Source organism: Poromitra crassiceps (assembly GCF_964638095.1).
Source record: "Poromitra crassiceps genome assembly, chromosome: 15".
Taxonomy (NCBI): domain Eukaryota; kingdom Metazoa; phylum Chordata; class Actinopteri; order Beryciformes; family Melamphaidae; genus Poromitra; species Poromitra crassiceps.
In genome coordinates, this window is record NC_139634.1 from 32,097,560 (window position 1) to 32,119,036 (window position 21,477).

Genomic DNA, 21,477 nt, shown 5'->3' on the forward strand with positions numbered 1-21,477 from the left:
GTTACCACATTCTTTCAACTTTGACCTCTAGAGAGTATCTTTTTCTATCTGCAGCATGTTTTTACCTCTGGATACATTGTTCGCATCACAAAGTAAGCGAGGGAGTCAGACTGCAAATTGCAAGGGAAAGACAGAACTAAAGGTCTGTGTCCACCACATGCGTTTATGTTAACGAAAGTGTTGGTGGAGGATCTTGACTCTGGGGGACAGTCTGCCACAAGCACCATCATATCTTTTTGTGTGTGCGTGCAGGAGTCTGACAGCTGCTCCCCGCCAGGAAAAGGCCCAACAGTCTCCCCCAATCAATATCATCTCGCCAATACGCTCGCGCATAAATCATGACTTCACTTGGAGGGGAAGGAAGGAAGTGAGGGGAGGGGAGGAGAGAGCACTGAGGAGGAGAGGATGGTGACGTGAGATGAAGAGCAGTGGGTGGGGGGAGATGGGGGGGCGGGGCACAGTTTATCGAAGCAGCTTTGAATCGGCCAATCACAGTGAAGGAGAACATCAGCTGGTGCATTTCTTCCCCAGATAAAGGGGAAGAAAGATGGAAAGACGAGGAGGGCGAGTGCGTATGAAAGCAAGTGGAAATGAATACAACTCTGTCTCCCCAGCAGTGAGAGATATGTGAGCTTCCATCTTCCTCTTCAGCTGATGTCCTCACCACGCAACCTTGTCCAGTGTGTGCGTGCGTGCGTGTGTGTGTGTGCGTGCGTGTGTGTGTTTGTGCTGGATGTGTCAAATAAATAGATTAAAAAGGGTCGACTGGCCAGGGTTTGGGGCTAGTGTGTGTATGTTTGTGTGCGCATCTGTGTGAGGTCAGAGTTAGGGGAGGAGCTGTGTGTGTGTGTGTGTGTGTGTGTGTGTGTCTACATGTCCGTTGAGGTGAGTTTCTTCATGCTGCGTCTCTGGGCTAGACTGGATGCTGCCACAGGCTCCAACACCGGCTGACTTGTCTTCTGGCTCAGCGCCGAATAGGTGGCAGCCATGGCTCCCTGTGAAACAACACCACGGATAACCTTAATTAGCTGCCTGTTTGGCTCATACATGGCCACTAGGGGCAGATTAACTTTTAGACAAAAGAAAAAGCCGGTAGTTTGTGGATATTAGTGGCTTCTTTGGCCAATCTAAAAGGGGCTCTAGTTGAAATATCTATACATTGATTGCATTGATTAACTGTTATCCGCCTGTGACCATATGGTGGCGCTGCTGCCACAGTTTATGTATTGGACAATGTCAGGGCAATCTAGTGATGTAAGTGTCAAGAGGCTCACACCACGAATGGAGGATAAACAGATCCAGGATGTTAACCAGAAAATCGCAACCGAGCAAAATGATACCATGAAGGTGGTTATCAGCTGGGTCTCTCAATTTAGGATTTTCCTATCCAGCTCTGAGCTCGTGAAAACGCTCGTGCACAGGAGCTCGTGCCAACAAAAGAGGCATGGTTTGTAACAACTAGCCAATCACAATGCAATATGGACAGCTCCAGCTTTTACAGCACCAGACATGCCTATTTCCTCATTCATTCATTCAAAGCGCAGCGCACATCAAAGCGTATTAATTATAGCGGGGGCATCCATTTCAGTGGGCAGAGTACTTGCCTTGAAATCCACTCGGAAGAACGGCAACCACCAACCCCCCCCCCCCGTGATCCAGATCTTTTACAAGGCTAAAGTGTCTCTATCCGCGGGGCCAACTCAGCAAATTCAGTTGAGACTTCCTCACCTTGACGAGGTGTGGTGCTTCGTGACGTGTGAGCTGGAAGTGTGGTAGCGTGTCTCTGCAGCTGATCCAGGCGTGCTTTAAAACCTGCTCTGCCGTGTATCGCTGGTGAGGGTCCACATGGAGCATGTGGGACAGCAGGTCCTGTAAAATATAGCAGCAGGGAATAGCACGCACGACTCCTGGTTTTTTAATTAAGCAGCTTAATTGGTGCAGGTTGCAGGGAGATCACAGGAAGAGAGAGGTGGGGCAACAGCACTCACTAGAAGTAGTTCTTGAAGTTTTAATAGGGACAAAAACAGACGCGTTTCAGCCTTAAGCCATCATCAGTGTAAACCAGAGCAAATGACAGTGGGTTACATATATACAGTACATAGGTGTGACCATCAGTAATAGAGTTCATCTGTGGAAGCTGCAATGCAGCCAATCACAGAGAAGAAGAGGTGAGGCTACAGCATAAACAGGCAATCAGCATCAATTACAGAGACAGGGAAATAGGCGATCATAAATAGATAAATATATAGAAAAATTAGAAATCTATACAGTATGTCTCAAACGACATAGTATGAGTGGCTTTTTGTGTGTGTCTTTGTTGGTTAAGCTAATGATGTGTATCAAAAATGTTCGGTATATAAATGACATGACAGAAAAACGCTCTGTTATTCAGTCCTGAAGCCAATTTTTGTCCCCACCTCCACAGTCGTGCAGACCCTCTACGGGGACCTGTTATTGCTATATTGTTATAAGAGCGTGTCGTCAGCTGAGTTCAACATGCACATATTCACCTTATCATTTGCCCATATAAGGACGCTTCCGCATAACGTCATTTTGTAATCCTATTTCCGTTTTAGACCGGGAAGTAGATTACTCTCACCTTTATCATTTTTAGACTTGCCAAAAAGCTGTTTTCAAGCAAAAAAACAAACTGTTATAAAGTTTTAATATTTTTTCGGATGAGAACGTAACATTCCAAATATGTGACCAGTTTATCAGAATAACGCCTATTTGGACATTTTTAACAAGCAGCTAGGAGCGCTGGCTGTGTAACTGGTCGGACTAGCTAGTAACTCCTACTGTAGGCTTACTGGCAGTGAGAAAACACCGTCGACGTGCTTTTGTAACTAACGTTAAATGCCGACCGGGTACAGCCATCGGCTCCTCGCAGCAGGAACGCTATGAGCATGTACCGGTAACTGCAAGTTGGCTGCTGAATGTTGCCAAACTTCATCCATAGTTTACAGTTTATCGATGTTTACCGGCCAGCTAACACTGAACCGGAAGAACAAATACAATTGCGTCTTACACGGAAGATAAAAAGTGGGCGTGGCAGGATGGTAGGATGATATTGAATGATGGGCTACAACTCTGCTCAATATTGAACAACTACATAATTTATTTGAGACCTTGCGAAATTGAAATAGGATCAAATCTAAATATTAAAGTGGGATTTGAACAAGGAAAGAGCAAACATGTGGTCCCCTGGCCGTGAATGATGAAGTCCCCACCAGGGCAAATCAGTAACAGCATGTCACCTTGTTTTCAGCTGTAATTGTAGTTTCTTGGCGTAATCGGCGTCATTTTGAATGCTGGGTTTAATCAAAATCCAACAAGTAAACAAACGTTGTGTAGCGCCCCCCATTGGCTCAATCAGTGCAATTTTAAAAATCCCACAATGGAGCAAGGACACACCATTCCGCCAAAGCTGCGTGACAGTCGGATGGACTGCAGCCAAGCCACAGTGCCTCTGCAATGTCATTGGACTTTTACCAGTGGGAGATTTCCCTATTCCTTCAGAAAGGTGCTTTAAGGACACACACCCCCTAGTGGCGTGTGAGTGTTATGTACCTTTGAGGTGTCTGATACAGTGTCCCAATTGCCACCAGTCAGAGCGAACTTTCCAGAGCCTATCCGGAGCAGGATCTCCTCTGGTGTGTCATTGGGTCCATTAGCAAACGGCGTGTAACTGACAGGGAGGTAACAGGAGAGGTTAGGCGGTACACATGTAATCATCTCACATATATTTTGTAGATTCTATTGTATATTGTAGAATGAGCATAGTCTTACCCTGCCAGCATGGTATACAGTAGAACTCCAAGACTCCATATATCACAGGCTGCATCGTAGCCTTGCCGCATAAGTACCTAGACACACACATACACGCAGAGAAAAGAAACAAACAGAAAACATTGACAACAATGTGTTATTGATGTGAATTCCGCAGAGCATGCTACTTTTCATTCACTGTACATTTGATACCATCTCTCTTTCTCCATCTCCATCTCCCGATTGTACATTTCCAGGTCTCAATAGTGCTGGGGCGATATTGTTTTTGAAATGCATTATGGCAGAGTGCTGAAATTTGACATGGAGGTTCAAGTGTTTGTGTGTGTGTGTTCCTAAATTCCTAAATGGAGGGTGGTAGAGTAGAGGCAGAGTAGGGTGGGCTGCCCTTGCCATCCTGCCCTTAGGAAATTTGCATTGGGAATTCGCGCTTGTTTAATTTGAGACAACAGTTGATTTGTGTCTGTTATTTGTCTCCGCTAACAAAAATAGTTCCTTCAGGATTGCACTAACCTTACTACCAAGTTGCCGAGCAACAGATGGAACTATTTCCCGACTGCAAGCGAGCTACTTTTAGGTTTATAGCACAGATGATTTCAGCTTACTGTTTATAATTAATCCATATATCGCCGTTGCTACTGCGCACAGAAAAAAAATGTTACATTAGAACAGCTGTGAAGCGGAGTGATACACATACAGTGAAGCGTCCTGTGATGTTATACTAAAATGTCATCACGGCTGGAATGCCTCTTGTCCAATCAAATTGCTCGGCCGGAACTAACTGCACGGTCATTTCCCCTCTAATCCCCCTCCCCCTCACCTCGGGTGCCACAAAGTTGGCCGTGTAGCAGGGGGTGAGGAGGAGGCCGTTGCCCCCCCGGAGCTGCTTAGCGAAGCCAAAGTCGCAGATCCTGATGGAGTCAGGATTCCCCGAGTTGTCCATGTACAGGATGTTACTGGGCTTCAGGTCCCTGTGGACCACCTGGGGAGGAGGGAGAGAGGTGCACAGAAGGAAGGGAGGAGCAGAGAAGATGGAAGATCAACGTGTGCTTTAAGAGGCCCAATCCACATTTGCAACATGAGCCCCCATTGAAAGATGGTGTGTTTACATAGTGAATTACAGCCCTAAAACATTTATTGTGACATTTGTTCTATGAGCTTATAATGCAAGGACAAAGTTGAGTCTGTTAAAAAGTTTTGCTTACATTTCAAATATTTGTCAAATAATGGATAAGACATGTATTTTGAGTTAGGATGAGTCAACAAAGTTCTTTTGTGTTTTTCTCACCCGTTAAGAATTTAACCTGTTCAAAAATATAATTTGAATCATCCCGAAATGTGCAGGGTCAACTGAAGTCCGGATAGTGTCTGTCATGATCACACCGACACTAAGGACAGAAAAAAGTACATAATGCAAAAGTGTTTCCTTACCCCTTGGCAGTGGAGGTAGTCGACAGTCTTGGTAATGGTGTAGAGCACAGCACTGGCCTCTCTCTCAGAGAAGAACTTCTGCCTGAGGATCTTATCCAGCAGCTCCCCTCCCTTCATCAGCTCCGTCACCACGTACACATACCTGCCCTCATCATACACCTACCACACACACACGCACGCACGCACAGCCTGTCAGTAGCAAACAAGCTTTATAAACAACTATCTTGAAATGCTCACACACAAATGCTACTGACGTCTTTCAGGGTGATGATGTTGGGATGCTGTCCGTATCGCATAAGGATTTCAATCTCCTCGGAGGGGTCCCTCTTACTTTTGTCTATAATCTAGGAGAAACATGGAAAGACATGGAAATCAGTTAGCGACTTAGCGTCAAAACAAAGACCGAGGTAGCCGAGTCAAATGAAAACATCAATCTACTGAATATCTGGGATGTCTGTAACATGGAAGCATTCCCCAACAGAAAGTCACTGTAACATGGCCTCAGCTGCCGTGTGAGGCTGTGTTGCCCTCTGCTGGCCTGTTGCAGTTACTAACCACATTCAACATGATTACGGTACTCCTTTTTCGACAGTTGGGAACACAGTCACACACTGAGGTTGGAAAAGTTCCACGACTCGACATTCCTGTGACGCCAACACGTGGAAATTGCACATTCACGCTGCAGCTCATTTTGACCTTTATAAAAGCCAGTGCCAACATATGTAAAAAAGAAGAAGAAAATCTAGCTGCTTTGCTACGCTGATCACTGACAATTATGAGAGTCCGTATAGACTTCAAATTTGCTTCAATTCCATCCCAAAAAATGTGATGTGACACATTTTGATTAAAAAAAGGTTGCTATGCCCTCATAGCCTCAGTGCATTAATGAGTTATGGTAATGTTATTTAATATAATGACATATGATGATCATTTTGCCCTGATGATGGTATTATAATTATGCCAAAATGGCTTACAGTAAATAAGCTACTGATGGATCAACGGTTTGAGCGCTCAGCAACCTTATTTCAGCGTTCTATTCGAAATGACAATCAAATTAAAATGGCGTTAGTTTAATGAAAAGATATTTTGTGGCTGGTCTTGTGGTGTGTGCTTACCTTCACAGCATAGTCCATGGCAGAGACTCGGTGCACACAGCGTTTACAGATGGAGTAGGAGCCCACGCCGATGTCCTCCTGCAGGTCGTACAGGTCTGAGAACTGGGCGGAGCCTCCGTGCATCTGGCGAGGACAGGAAATGGTCACGGTCACCAATAGGGAACCTTGAGAGTACACTTGGGAGTACTACAGCTTAAGTCAGGTGTACGTTGGGCTAGACAGAGTACGAGGAGTAGAAAGTGTGTGCTTGGGATGTAGATACATACGGTAGTCTACTACAGATGAGTTTAAAGGACTGAGTTTGGCAAGAAAGCTTTCCAGGTGTCTGCCCCTCTGGCCTGGAATGAACTCCAACGCTCACTAAACCTCCAGGTGCTAGTCCCTAATGAGTATTTTTAAAACCAGGGTAAAAAATATGGAGGAAGCTGAAATCCAGGTCTGCAAATGTTTTGATAAATAATGAACCCTGTTGCTGAGTAAATGGATGTGTATTTTCTTACGTTTTAGATGTTTTGTTTGTATTGTTTATGTTAAAATGTGTCTGTAACTTTACGCTGCTTTCTTGGCCAGGTCTCTCTTGAAAAAGAGATTTTCAATCTCAATGAGACTAACCTGGTTAAATAAAGGTAAAAAAAAAAGGATCATTTGGGTTATTTTCAGCCTGGGCCTTCTTTTCCTTGTTTCTGCTGTGACGATCGATTCTGATCAAAACATCTCATCAGTTACTTCACGTTAGAGTAGTAGTAGTAGAGTTAGACGTTAGAGTAGTAGTAGTACCTCGCAATTCGCAGGCAGCGCTGCTGTCGAATGCAATCCAGAGGGGAACTGATGCCTATGTTGAAAATGACTGAAATAGTTATTTGAATGTCTCTGTAGAAAATGTGCGTGGTGTAGATTTGTAAGCTACTCCAGCTGTAATGAACCTGTATAAGCTGTGGGACAGGGAGCTATCTGAGCTGATGTGATGCGTGTGTTTACCTGAACTATGGGCAGTATGCTGAGCAGCTGACATGATGTGTGTATTTTACCTGAACTATGGGCAGTATGCTGAGCAGCTGACATGATGTGTGTGTTTACCTGAACTATGGGCAGTATGCTGAGAAGCTGACATGATGCGTGTGTTTACCTGAACTATGAGCAGTATGCTGAGCAGCTGACATGATGCGTGTGTTTACCTGAACTATGAGCAGTATGCTGAGCAGCTGACATGATGCGTGTGTTTACCTGAACTATGGGCAGTATGCTGAGCAGCTGACATGATGCGTGTGTTTACCTGAACTATGGGCAGTATGCTGAGCAGCTGACATGATGCGTGTGTTTACCTGAACTATGGGCAGTATGCTGAGGAGCTGACATGATGCGTGTTTACCTGAACTATGGGCAGTATGCTGAGGAGCTGACATGATGTGTGTTTACCTGAACTATGGGCAGTATGCTGAGCAGCTGACATGATGCGTGTGTTTACCTGAACTATGGGCAGTATGCTGAGCAGCTGACATGATGCGTGTGTTTACCTGAACTATGGGCAGTATGCTGAGCAGCTGACGTGATGCATGTGTTTACCTGAACTATGGGCAGTATGCTGAGCAGCTGACATGATGCGTGTGTTTACCTGAACTATGGGCAGTATGCTGAGCAGCGGGGAGCTCTTGTTCTCATCCAGAGGATTCGGAGCAACAAAGCTGAAGCCTTTGAAGAGCTGGTGGGCGTTCGCACTGGGGGGGATACCTGGGGAATCTGCAGATACACACAGAATGTATAATAAACACACACACCACATTTTGGAGTTAGTTGTTTGCAGTGTCAAACTATAGTTGCCATGGCTCCTAGAGTGGTTTTTGTTTTTGAGCTGTGAAGTGTGTGCGCGGGTACGTAGGTGTGTGTGTGAAGTGTGTGCGCGGGTACGTAGGGGTGTGTGTGTGTGTGTGTGTGTGGGTGGACTTTTACCTTTAGGTGTTTTAGCGGTGAACTCGGGGTCAAAGCAGAACGTGTCATCTGGTTTGCCTGCTGCGGGCTTGAACGGGGGCTGGAGCTCTCTCCTGTACAGTTTCTGTTGGGGATACAGACATGCAAACACACAATATTAAACACATATGTATACATATACATGCATATACAGTACTATGTCAAATTCTTAGGCACATGTAAAACAAAAAAGTAAAGTGATGATGCTTTCCTAAATGATTAAATCAAAAGATTCTAAATATTAAAAAAATGAATGAGCAGTCTACTGACAGACTAATGCAGAAAAAGAAATATCGATATTTATATAAAACCTCTTGGGTGCCTAAGACTTTCGCACAGTACAAATATAAAGCCCTACCACACGCTTGTTTCTGTTTGAGAGTATATGTGAGTGTGTGTGTGTGTTTGTGGGAGAGAGGAGCCAAGACCCCTCCCAGATTAACCCCCTCCCATCCCTCTACCACTCAGTCCAGCCAACAGCATCCCGCTGGCTCTTAAACACTCATGCAGGGCTATTAGTGCACACACAGTGAGAGCTGGCCTTCCGCCCAGACACACACAAACACACACTAACACATTTGGCATGGCCAAGACCGATGGCCAGTCACTCAGCCAACCGTTTGCTTAGGTGTGAATTGTGTGTATCTGTGAAGAGAGAGATGTGTGTGTGTGTGTGTGTGTGTGTGTGTGTGTGTGTGTGTGTGTGTGTGTGTGTGTGCATACTGTGTGTATCTGTGAAGAGACAGAGATGTGTGTGTGTGTGTGTGTGTGTGTGCGTACTATGTGTATCTGTGAAGAGAGAGATGTGTGTGTGTGTGTGTGTGTGTGTGTGTGTGTGTGTGTGTGTGTGCGTACTCACATTCCAGTCAATTGTGGAAAAGAAAGCGTGTCGTTTGATCTCCTCCACTCCATCAGCCCCTGCCCCTAAAGACACAGATCGCTAAGGTTAGCTTCACAATTAGCATTTCTGGCGGACTCCTTTTAATAGTTTTCAAAGGGAGGTAGGGAACTCATTCTTACATGTTTCTCTCGGCAGCATGTGTTTTAAGACGGCGTGCCAAAGCGGTAACAAGCTCAGTCGAAGCAAGCGGTGTGCGACATGAGGATCAACGCACAGTCTTTTATTCTAGCACATGTGCGTCGCCTTGTACACGGCATTAGTCCTACACACAAACACTATCTGGTGTCATGTGACTTACCTAGTCTGTTAGAAGGGTTCCGTTTGAAGAGCATCCTCAGCAAACTCTGGGCTTCAAAACTTAGGAACTGCGGCATTCCCAACTTGGCTCTGGAAAGACGGAGCAGAGAGCAACAGGTCAAGACCAAGCGCCAACGTCGGGCTTGGACAGATGAAGCCAAAAACGGCAGTTTCTCGAATGGCCCCTTGAGGCTGGCTCAAAAAGGGAGTCATTCCCCAATTCACCCGTTGTTAAAATGCTCAGCTTTACAGCATAATTAAACATGTTTACAGCCTGGTTCAAAAAACTGTTTTGGTCTCTATGGTCGTTTTCACGCCTGTCTTGTTTGGTTTGGTCGAATCGAAGTAAGAGTTCGTTTCCGCCCTTGGTGGGGTTCGTTTGGGCAGATGGGAACACAGAAATCGAACTCGGGTGCGCACCAAAAGCAGACAAAACAACCGGAGTCCGGACAGAGACCTCCTTGAAGAGGTGGTTTCGTGGTCTCGGTGCGGCTCCAAATGAACTCTGGTACGGTTCGTTTGTGGTGAGAACGTGATCCAACCTCGATCTGACCCAACTGCAGGAAGCACTGCCCATTTTTGGACTAAATCAGCTCCCGAAGCCAGCTGTGCTGTGAGTAATGGGCTGAGGAGGAGCATTTTATTTGTTAAAAAACAACATCTTCAATCTTCACATCCTGTTTTGATGACTGAAGAAACTGGGTGGATCAACTTTTTGGGGATTTTTCCATGATAGTAAACGCCAGCAGTTTGGACTGGACCAATTTACCACACTGGCCTTCTTGATAAGCTTTGTGATAAGATTGTCTGATTGCAGCATCTACATGATTTATTATTATTTTATTCTTGACAGATGTGTTTATGCTTCATGATAGCAGCCTATAATAGGCAGAAGTTGCGAGGGTTTTATTTTATTTTTACCAAATTACCCGAGCCAAATTACGGCTCGTTATATAATGACAGCAGCCTGAACCTTGCATTTTGGCCCGTGGCCTTTGGGACAGGGAATTGACGGTGGGGGAGTTTTCTGACTACGGGGAAAGTTGAAAGGCAGAAAACGCTTCAGAATTGGGAATCTAGTGGAATTTAATGACGGAAGGGGCTGTTCAGATGCACTGTCTGTGCACTGTCCCTCTCTCTCTCTCTCTCTCTCTCTCTCTCTCACACACACTCACACACACACACACACTCGCTGTCACCATTACGCAATGCCAAATACGCGCACAACGCACCTTGTCCCGACCAGACAAAGAAGAAGAAAATCAAATCGAGGTTGTATGCCTCTGCTAACGAGTAACAAGTCTAGTTGCAGTCTACATCCATGTCTGTCCAGACTTATACAAGCACAAATACCTTGAAGCCCCCGGTGCAGTGGTGTGGCCATTCAGCCTTATGGCACTTTAGGCAATGTTTAGTGTTACCTCAACAACATGGCTAATTGTTGTCAACATGGAAAATGGTCCCACCCTTACCCCCTAAACCACCCACATCCCCCCACCCAGCCTCCCTACCCACCCCTTGAACCTTGACTCTCTACGACCTTCCTATCCCTAGCTACAGCCCCGCCCCTTTCCTTGACCTCCCCGCCCATCCCCTCTCACCACCCACATCCGCTAGCCACTCCCTCTACCCACCCCTCGAACCCCGACTCTCTACGACCTTCCTATCCCGATTCCCTAGCTATGGTCCCTTTCCCCTAGCTCCACCCCCTTCCCTCACCACGGCCCTTCCCACCACCCACATCCCCCCACCCCCCCCTCGAACGACAATTCTCTACAACCTTCCCATCTCTAGGTACGGCACATTTTCCCTAGCCCCGCCCCTTACTGATGATGCCCCCCTCCCACCACCCACATCCCCCGAGCCATTTCCCCAACCCACCCCTTGAATCCCGACTCCACTACCTTCCTATCCCTAGCTACAGCCCCGCCCCTTTCCTTGACCTCCCCGCCCATCCCCTCTCACCACCCACATCCGCTAGCCACTCCCTCTACCCACCCCTCGAACCCCGACTCTCTACGACCTTCCTATCCCTAGCTATGGCCCTTTTTCCCTAGCCCCGCCCCTTACCCTCACCACATCCTCTCGCACCACCCACAGTCCACGAACCACTGGGTGACGACGTGACGTCACTCTCACGGTGTCCATATTTTGTTACAGTCTATGGTCAAGACGGACAAGAGAGGCGCCTGAGAGACTGCACCCAACATCAGCACCAATGTATCGAGGCTCGTCTTACTGCTCTCATGTTTGGAGTGTCTTAATGCTGCAGTGCGTCGTGACTCACTTGAGAATCATGTTCATGGTTTCGTTGCGGTCTTTCCCTTGGAATGGTAATGTCCCCGTCAGCATTTCAAACTACAAACACACACACAGAAAAGAAGACAATTACTGAGCGCCAAATCTCTCTTAACCAGTTCATTTCCAAAGCAAAAACAAAACCAGAACAGCAAAAGCTGGGGTCTTGCTTAAATTGTTTGTGGTTGTAAATTGTGTGTGTGTGTGTGTGTGTGTGTGTGTGTGTGTGTGTGTGTGTGTGTGTGTACCATAAGTACTCCCAAGGACCACCAGTCTGCACTCTGTGTGTGTCCTCTCCTATTGACCACCTCAGGGGCCATATACTCCACCGTACCACAGAAGGAATAAGCCTTCTTATCAGCATCCACTGACTCTTTACTCAAACCAAAGTCTGCAAGGCAATAAAGCAAAGTGGTCAGAAGAAGAAAGTCACACATTTAGATACAGGGCTTATTGAATAGCTCAAATGAGGAAATCCAATAGGCATACACTGTCCTGCAGGGCTATACTTCTTTTAGCTACTGGCATAATGCAACATAAAACAATTAAAGTAATTGAAGAAGGTCAGTGTGTGGATGATAAAGTGTGTAGCAAACCTACTTTTTGATACTAAATAAATAAATAAAAGCTCAAGTACAGGCAGTGCACTTAGTAAAGATATTACTTGAAAATAAGAAGTCAAACACTGGATGTGCACTACCTCAATTTATCATTAAGCCAATAATAAAGCTAGAACAGCACGTACCTGTTAACTTGATATGTCCAGCTTCATCAAGTAAGATACTGAAAAACAAAAACAGTTTCCCCAGAGTTGAGTTTTACACAGATAATCTGAATATTGTTTACACCAAGTAAGCAATAACATAACAGTATGTTCAACCGCCAGACTATTGTTTTCTGCTTGTATCAGACTTGTTAATTTTATTATTATTATTTTTGTTTAGAGGTCTTGTGATTTTCGTGCACAGTCTAGTTCTGGAGTTGTTTTCAAATGGTAATAATAGTAGACCAGAGTAGGTCTTTCAGAGCCACCCTTTTCTTAAAGACAGATTATACAATTATTCAGGCCAAAGGAAGGTCTGGAAAAGACTGACAGTATCGCAGCTAAGTGATGAATAAAGAAAATGAACTATACACAGTATATGACAACTGGTAAAGGTCTGAGAGAGAATAGAACATAATAATATACATGATCTTATACTACACTGCCTATACTCTTGGTGGAGTAAACAAGTATGTGATGTTGCACATTAGACTATGGAGAAATCTCACCAAAAGCTAGAAACTGAAAAGTGCTGTTGTCATTTTATTTTGATTTCTTTTAGTCCCTACCCCTCTACCTCAAGAGGCCTTGCCTTTTGCCAGGTCGCCATTGTAAATAAGAATGTGTTCTTAATGACCTGGCTGGTAAAATAAAGGTGAAATAAAAATAAAATAAATACAAAAAGAGCCAAGAGCACAGTGTCCCTAAGCGACCCTTTGCGGAGCTAAATAAACAAGAGCTAAGCTGGTGATTTATGGACATGAGTCTTCAGGCTGAGAAATAAACACTGTTCCAAAATTAAGTTTATTTCCTTTTGAGAGGATGAAAGAAACATTTTCCCATTTCTTGTCAGCCTCCCCTTTACTGTCAAAGGAAAGGATATAAAAGTATTGTATAAATACATGAGTAATATGCCAATTCTCTTTTAGCACGATTTTCTCTTCAAGAGATTACAACAGCATAATTTCTCTTTTAGCACTTTGGGACTTATAGTTTTACATTTATCATTTGTGCCAAAACGTCCACACACCATTGGTTCTCAGGCTATTCCTCACAGCATCAACAAAAGTGATTGACTGAGAGACAGAATGAACATCTAGGGTTCATTTCAATTTCTAAATTTAGACCTAATTAAAATAAAATAAAAAGTTGTTCAAATCCAATGACCCACGGTGCATATTTAGAAGCTCGGGGACGGGTTTATAATAATGCTTTCATCCAGCTGACTCAACCACAAGGAATAAATTACGGCGCATTTCTTTATTTTACACATTCATTTTACACATTCATCTTTTCTTCTCCAAAAGAACAGGGTATGCCACTCAAGCAGGCAGTGTGAGTCGACATATTTGTTTTTCATTATGCCAGGAATAGAATGGAAGTCTATGACATCTAGAAGATAAGAGTATGCGAGTAGGCGTACATGCGAAAGTCACCAGTACTTTTTCTGCTTGTGTGAACAGATGTTGGTAATGAACCAAAAAGAAAAAATATGTTTAAGGGTTTGCGGGTGACTAGGCTGCGAGGTAAGTTTAGGGTGTTAAAGATCAAAAGGCGCCGGGTGAGAGGTCTGGGGGGTCATACTTCTCTGGCTTGAGATCTCTGTAAACTATGCCCAGGGTGTGCAGATGGTCGAGGGCCAGGGCCAGCTCTGCAAGGTAGAATTTCACATCCTCCTCTGTAAACATAACCTGATAAGAACTGGACAAATTTACTCTCTGGACTCGGAAGGGGAAAGAAATGCAGCAGCAAACAATTCTTCTGTATTCAGCTTCAATAACCACAAACAAGAGGAAACAGAATATTGTTATCGTTACAACAGAAATACACCAAATAGGGTTACACAATTCAGCAGGCTGTTGATTTGACATTGCCAGCAGCTATCTCCTTGGTTCTTTGACATGCTTCAACAGAAGACCCATCTACACAACAATCAGATCTGGTTTCCTGAAAGCATTTGCAGAGAAGTGATCTGGGTCTCTTAACTGACAGGCAATTGATGATCTATGTGCTAAAAAGATTAGATTCCAAGCAAAGCACTGCAGCTTACACACACACACACGCACACACACACACACACACACAGACAGTATTGTTGCCTATTAAATGAACCCTTATTCCATTTGTAGCTGTCATCTCAACAATACCTTAGCGTTTGTAAAAGCATAATGTGACATCTGTAATCATGAATTTAACAAATACATGTTTTAAAAGTTGTAAAAATCCCTGTGGGTTCAAACAAGGCCATACAATTTTTGACTGAGGACATACTCCTGGTGTGCATTTATAAAAAGACAGAAACGTAAATGTGTCATTAGAGTACTGCAGGGATGAGGTATTTTTGTCGGCTTACCCAGAAATCGCCGCCATGATGTCCCCCCCCCCCCCCCCCCCGATTTTTTTTATCCCATTTTAATCTCCCATTAGTGCTAATTTTTATTTATTTATCCTGGTTGCTACTCCACCCTCTGCCGATCTGGGGAGAGCCGAAACTGGCTCCATGCTTCCTCCGAGACATGGGCAGTTAGCCAGCCGCTTCTTTTCACCTGACAGAGGAAGCTTCACCGGTAGGACATAGCACGTGGGAGGTTCACACTATTCCAACCGGTTCCCTTCCCTCTGAACAGGCGCCCTTAACGACCAGAGGAGGAACCACATTAGCAACCAGGATATTGCATGTTTTGGTGAAGGGGGTTCCTATATGAAGGAAACCCCCGGGAGGCACAGGGAGAACATGCAAACTCCACACAGAAAGGCCCTTTTGACGACCCCACCCGGGCGGTGGGCACTCGAGGACATGCGGACGGGCACGCATTCCTTCAGCGTTCACAGCGTCCCAGGTGGGAATCGAACCCAGGACCTTCGAGCTGTGAGGCGACAGCGCTTACCACTGCACCACCGTACCCCCGCCATGATGGTTCTTAAGGGGAAAAGGATAAGGGATTTGCAAAGTATTTCGGTTAAATGCATGAAATAAGGTTGTGTTCAGCAGGATAATCTTCACAAACGAGGACCACTTGTATGACGTTCGAGGCGTTTTCTGAAAATCGCGTTTAAAAAAACGCATTTACGCTTCAAAAGTCATAAAAGTGGTCCTCGTTTGTGAAGATTATCCTGCTGAAGACAAATGTCCACTCCCATAATCTTTTGTTAACCACAGCACAGACCTTAGGCCATGCATTTAACCAAAATCCCCCTTCTAAAATCCCATAGCCTTTTCCCCTTACGAACCAGCATGGCGGCGATTTGCTACTTTCCCGACTCATACCTGCGGTGCTCTATGTGCTTTCAAGTGACAGATAATGAGAGGCAGGAAACAGGAAGTCAGCTTACCTCTTTGGATAAGCGAGTGAATACATCCCCTCCCCTGAGAAAGTCCAGTATTAAATAGAGTTTCCCTTCTGTCTGAAAGGCTGCAGAGGCAAGGGGGCAGACTAGAGTCATCGACATGCACACGCATAATCATATTCCGATATCATTTAGGGCACTTAAGTGTTCCAGCTACGAGATGACGCATGCAAACACCATAACTCACTTACAAACTAATATCCAGCTATTAGCAAACCAAATACAATAACTACAGATTATGCTGGTATTAGTTGGGATATTAGAAGTGTAAACAACACCACCTCTCATCTCCTGCTAGTCCCATTCACAAGCTCTGGCCCAATTGCTTGCAGTTTGGAATGCACATACATGTTCTATCTGGTTAAATTAGCCTTGTTTTATGTACAACATTGTGTCATTTGTTAAAAACGGCCCTATAAATAAACTTGACTGGTTTGTGTACATTCTGTTTCTGTAGTAACATCCATTGTTATGTAAAACAGGCAATGTTTCGGATTGGTATATATGAAGATGCATAGAAACAGCTTATCTTGAATCCTGAAAATATCCCTTAATCGGGATGCGTACTGTTAGCCTGAACAGTGTGTGCGCATGTAAACGCACTTAGCAACATCACAAGTGTTCTTCATTCTCTTACCGTAGTGCAATTTCACTATGAAGGGATGATTAACTTCCACTAAAATGTCTCGCTCCATCTTAGTGCGAACTCTGTCCCTGACTGGAGACAAGACAGTGACAGGGACAGTGTGAGAGAGGAAATAAACACAGAGGACAGAAATCATTGGACACTATGCCGTTTGCACTGTGGTGTTTTTGTGTGGAGACAGACAGAACAAGTCCTATTACCTTTCAAAGATGCCTTTTTCAGAACTTTCATTGCATATAACTGACCAGCATCTGGACCCAAAAGCTTCCTGACCAGAAATACCTGAGAGGACAAGAGAACATTAGAATGACACACAGTGTAGGCCTATGAACAGACTGATGAAGCCGTTTGAGCGGTTGACACAGAGTGTAGACCTATGAACACACTTAAGCCACTTCTAAACATGAACTGTAGATTATAACCGTAGAATCAGGTCCGACTATCCCCCGCAGTTAGCCTTGCTAGACATGACTCAATAAACCACTTCATCAGTTTCTAAACATGAGGGAGAATCTCCGCAGAAACTAATTTTAAAAGCTCAGAACGAAGATATGTTTCTGGCGAACGAAATTCCACTAGAAAGAGCATGCGCTCTTTAAGTTCAGTCGCCCCTGTCTGTGGAGAGAGTGTGTTGCTTCTCTCCTCTCTCCCACCTGTCCGTGGCTCTCCTGACGAGTGTCCTCATTCGCTGATCATGAGTTTGCTGTTTAATTAATTGATATGCCAAACGATTAATTAATATACATGAACGTTAATACCGGGCACTTTCACCCAATAGCCTAATGCGCAGTATCATCTCCTTGTTAAATTTTCAAACTGTCAGATGGAAGAAAAGAAACGATTAAACTTTTAGGCTACTTGTTTAGTCACCAATTTGGCTCTCTTCCAAATAATCATCCAGCCACATAACTACGTCCGCTCATGAAATTATTAAATAGCACGTCGGGGACATTGAATGTATGTGGCTCGCTTAGCACGTCATCCACGCCCCCACACCCGCCTGCCCACAAGCTGTGACCTGCTAAACTAGAGCCGCTGTGCCAGCGATGCGGAGAGATGGACTACTAGGGCCTGGGTGGTATATGCTCCGCAGTCGCGGCAGTGCGCTCAAAACAGAGAATTGGTTCTAAACATGCAGCCCATTTGACTAAGGTGTGGTTAAGAGCAGCAGTTATATTTTGAAGCAGCCATAGTGTAGGGCCTATGGACACACTGACGAAGCCGTTTGAGCGGTGTTTCCTCACCTTGCCAAAAGAGCCCTGGCCCAGGACTTTGAGTAGTTCAAACTGCGATGGGTCGGCTTTCTCACAGCCCTCTTTCACATGGTGGGTGATAGGAATCTCCTTATATTCCCCCTCCTCATCCTACACACGCACATACACACACAGCGTAAGTATGAGGCCATTTACACCTGGCGTTAACATGCGTTTTCTGCCATCAGATTCCAATCAGATTGTGCTTGACCACATTAGCCTGATTCCATTTACACCTGGTGTTAACATGCGTTTTTCCTACCCAAAATGGTTGTCCTCTCAATCCGGATACAGTTGCTGTATCCAGATTGAGAGGACACATTGCATTTACACTTGTGTTCAATGTGTACACAATGCATCCCTGACCGCCTCCAGAGGTGGTTTGGCCGATCAGATTGCAATCCTTCTTCAATTTGACTTGAGGGCATTTACACCTGGCATTTCAAGTGGCCAGGCACAATCTGATTGCAATCATGCGTATCATCTTGTTCACACACACACACGCGCACACTGCACACATATACAAAGACCTCACACACCAGCCCAAGCCCCTCATTACTTACACAGTGTGTGAAACACTCTCCCTCCTCCATGGGCTCGTCTATGATCTGATGTCCATTGACCTGGAACCAAACCAACACAAGTCATCAGAGGAGTCAGAGAGTCGGTAAGAGTCAACATTCTGACAAAGCCCGTGGTGGCGTGCATCCTGCCTTTCAACTCAACAGCACTATGACTCCTCAACAAGAACCTGGGCACCTGCTGCACGCCCACATGCATGGTAGAAGATTGAAACGGACGAACAACAGATGAAATCAATGAGTCACATACAGTAACGGGGTGCGTTTGCTCCTCGGACTGAAGGACGCCGTTTGTTTATCAAACAATATGGAGTCCATACTCTTAATCCTGTCCAGCTGTCCAGCTCTCATCCTGTCTCTATAAAGCCGCTCGTTATTAGCAGTCTAGCATAATCCTCAGCCAGAGCAAAAAACAACATGTCTGACCTGCTCCAGTCTAATGTTTTTTGCGAGGGCTACAGTCAGAATTCCATCTCTTGAGGATAACTAGGCCCTGTCTCTTTTAGGGCATTATGCCTGATTTGACATGACCACAGAGCAACATGCTTTCTTCTGCACAGAGTAGCATTTAGAAGGCTGTTTTTATGGAGACTGTGATGATAATTATCAGTAGAGGAATGTCACATCTTCTATATCTAGTCTTCATTATCTGCAAGGGAGGCAGACTGCTATAATGCTATGCACTTCAATATATTTCAGTTCTGCACAGGCTCAACCTGCACGGTGTATTGAGTCCAGTGTGTGTGTGTGTGTGTGTGTGTGTGTGTGTGTGTGTGTGTGTGTGTGTGTGTGTGTGTGTGTGTTGAATTCCATCAAGCCTCTGTGAAGAGGGGGATGACTCATCGTGCTACGCAAGCCCACTGAGGGGGTGGAGCCACCGAAATACACTCACACATTCACAAAACAGACTATAAACCACCATTTTCCATTACTTTAGCATTGTGGGAGCATGCTAACGACCTACTGTATACAAGCAAATAGGTTAGCATGCACATGGAGTTTGTAGACGGATATAACAAGACAATACCAAGATGGATGCCTTGGTGCATTTATAAATGATTATAGCATCTAGGCAGGTCAATGCCTGAGCTGCGCCTGTGTCATAATTCGCACAGATTTTTACTCTCACCTTTACTGTGGCTCATTATAGCTTCTGTAAGTGAGGAGCGCAGCCTAGTGCAGCACAGAACCAACCTAAGCTTTTTCATTCAGGCATGAGAAAAGAGGAGCCATGCCATACAAGCTGATCACGTTATCATGGTATGGGTTCGATTCAATATCATCAAAGTCAACATCTGGTTGTGGGCTAATCTGCCATTGTCACCACTAGCCCAATGGGCTCTGATTTATGTGTTGAAGAACCTCCGTCTTGGCAGCTTTCAGAGGTGCAGCATTCAACAAATACCAGATTAAAACCACTTTTTTCGTAAGAATTCAAATTTTTAGGAATAGTTTGGGCATATAACAGTGTAATGAATTATTCAATATTACCATGCTGCTGCACACATAGAACAGAACAGAATTTAGTTTGCCCCAAAAGATTGGAGCTCAGACTTATATGTTTCAGAAGCCTTTCTGTTCTGTTCATCAGTCCGACAGCCAGTCTGGAGGCTAGGTGCGAAAGACTGCAAAGAATCCCAGAGATGAGAGGTTTAGGGTGTCAGGGTGGCTTTGCTGAACACACACAAAAAAAACTACATGGGGCCCATGCAAAAGAACACCAAACATGTCCTAAACCAAATTGAAAGCATTTGAAAAGTGTCATGGTTTAGCAAAGGCTTGAATTATGATGTGAAATTAATATTGAACTTGCATTCCCCTTTCTATGTTGAACATTGTCGAAATAATTATCTGTAATTGTGCAAAAGGTTCACTTTGCTAGCTAATATAATGGACATAATAGTGGGATATTCTATCATGTATGTTGCTGATCAGGTTCATTCAAATTTCAGTTATTAACGCTACTTATAGCCTATAACACCAGGCTACAAAAACAGCATCACCACCAATTCCACTTGTGCTGACAAACCAAACCTTCGGCTGTGTTGACGTGTGGACAAATATAACCTGGCTAACGTTAACCTTGGCGCTAATCTAACGTTATTGGAACAGATTTTATTTTGTAATTGCAAATGCCTACAAGACGACAATATTCCCCAGCACCATGTTAACTAGAAAGCGAGGATTGAACAAAAACTTGTCTCCAAGTTCCAAGCAAGCAAGCTGTCAGCTAACAAGCTAACTACTTGCTAATGCTACAGCTATACACTGGTTGGTACTGAGCAACTTGGCTAACGTGAAGCTAACGTGAAGCAAACTCCTCTTAACAAGTGTAATATGCAAAGGAAGATAAATGGACATATCACTGGATACCGATCCCTCTCTGGAGAAATTAGAGCCATGAAAGAACCCTGGACATACAGTTATCCAACTAACAATCCATCCAGCGCAACAAAAAAATAAACATCTAACCAGCTGTTAGCATTAGCTAGCATGTTAGCATGCATCACGGTGCGCTGCACGGTCGTGACGCGAATTCCAGCCGAACCTCATAGGGCAAGCAAACTCAAGGAGACAACACAAACCATCAGTTGTCTAATACAAAATAACATACAAATCATGCGATTCCCAACTCACCTCACTACTAACGCTATTTACCTCCATCTTGTGCCAGGATTCCTCTGGCTGGGAGAAAGGCATCGTAGTCAACCTAGACCCCCGCTCCACGTTGCATGTCTCCCCTATGTGGAAGTCTGGATATTCCGCTTTGATGATCAGATGCAAGCTGTACGACTGTAGACCACTCTCTTGGGAGGACTGGGAGTCTGTGTGGGAATAGTTGATGTTGTTGACGGGACCATACGCTCTCCGAGCGCCGCTACCCTGCCATAGATGCGAATATGGCGGCTACTGTGGTACCTGAACGTCAGTGAATGAGAGTTTATTGACGTAGCTATGACGCAATTCAGTTAAGGATTTCCCCCAACCAAAGCAACACATCTAATGGCAGGGGGAGGGAGATGACGGGTGGCGTGGGGACTTGACTTTATTGACTTTACTGTGTAGGCTACATGCCTGCATCCGGATGATAAA

General features: G+C 44.8%; 1 protein-coding gene across 3 annotated transcripts; it reads right to left on the reverse strand.

Annotated features, from left to right (window-relative positions):
- Positions 1-21,155, reverse strand: rps6kal (ribosomal protein S6 kinase a, like). 3 transcript variants are annotated; one of them, XM_083651355.1, is made up of 22 exons: positions 21,043-21,155; positions 18,367-18,426; positions 17,795-17,914; positions 16,751-16,832; positions 16,542-16,622; positions 15,890-15,969; positions 14,141-14,247; positions 12,539-12,576; positions 12,042-12,184; positions 11,783-11,853; positions 9,497-9,585; positions 9,157-9,221; positions 8,280-8,382; positions 7,945-8,069; positions 6,333-6,455; positions 5,472-5,561; positions 5,218-5,376; positions 4,607-4,768; positions 3,790-3,866; positions 3,571-3,688; positions 1,729-1,869; positions 1-995 (listed from the first exon to the last, which is right to left on the reverse strand). In XM_083651355.1, the coding sequence occupies exons 1-22, from the start codon at positions 21,082-21,084 to the stop codon at positions 870-872; spliced, it is 2,202 nt and encodes a 733-aa protein (XP_083507481.1). In that variant the 5' UTR covers positions 21,085-21,155; the 3' UTR covers positions 1-869. The 3 variants fall into 3 exon arrangements, with proteins under 3 accessions (XP_083507481.1, XP_083507480.1, XP_083507482.1); XM_083651354.1 differs by having other exon boundaries at positions 21,022-21,129; XM_083651356.1 differs by lacking the exons at positions 16,751-16,832; positions 17,795-17,914; positions 18,367-18,426; positions 21,043-21,155 and having other exon boundaries at positions 14,141-14,257; positions 16,542-16,589.
- Between the last annotated feature and the right edge of the window lie 322 nt (positions 21,156-21,477).

What these genes read in the sequence shown, in the direction of transcription:
- rps6kal (XM_083651354.1), bottom strand. Translation starts at nt 21,084, where the DNA reads ATGCCTTTCTCCCAGCCAGAGGAATCCTGGCACAAGATGGAGGTAAAT. An exon ending in GGTCCTTGGGAGTACTTATG is followed by an intron (nt 11,854 to 12,041) that starts GTACACACACAC and finishes GTGTGTTTGTAG; the next exon opens with TTTGAAATGCTGACGGGGAC. An exon ending in ACCATGAACATGATTCTCAA is followed by an intron (nt 9,586 to 11,782) that starts GTGAGTCACGAC and finishes CCGTCTTTCCAG; the next exon opens with AGCCAAGTTGGGAATGCCGC.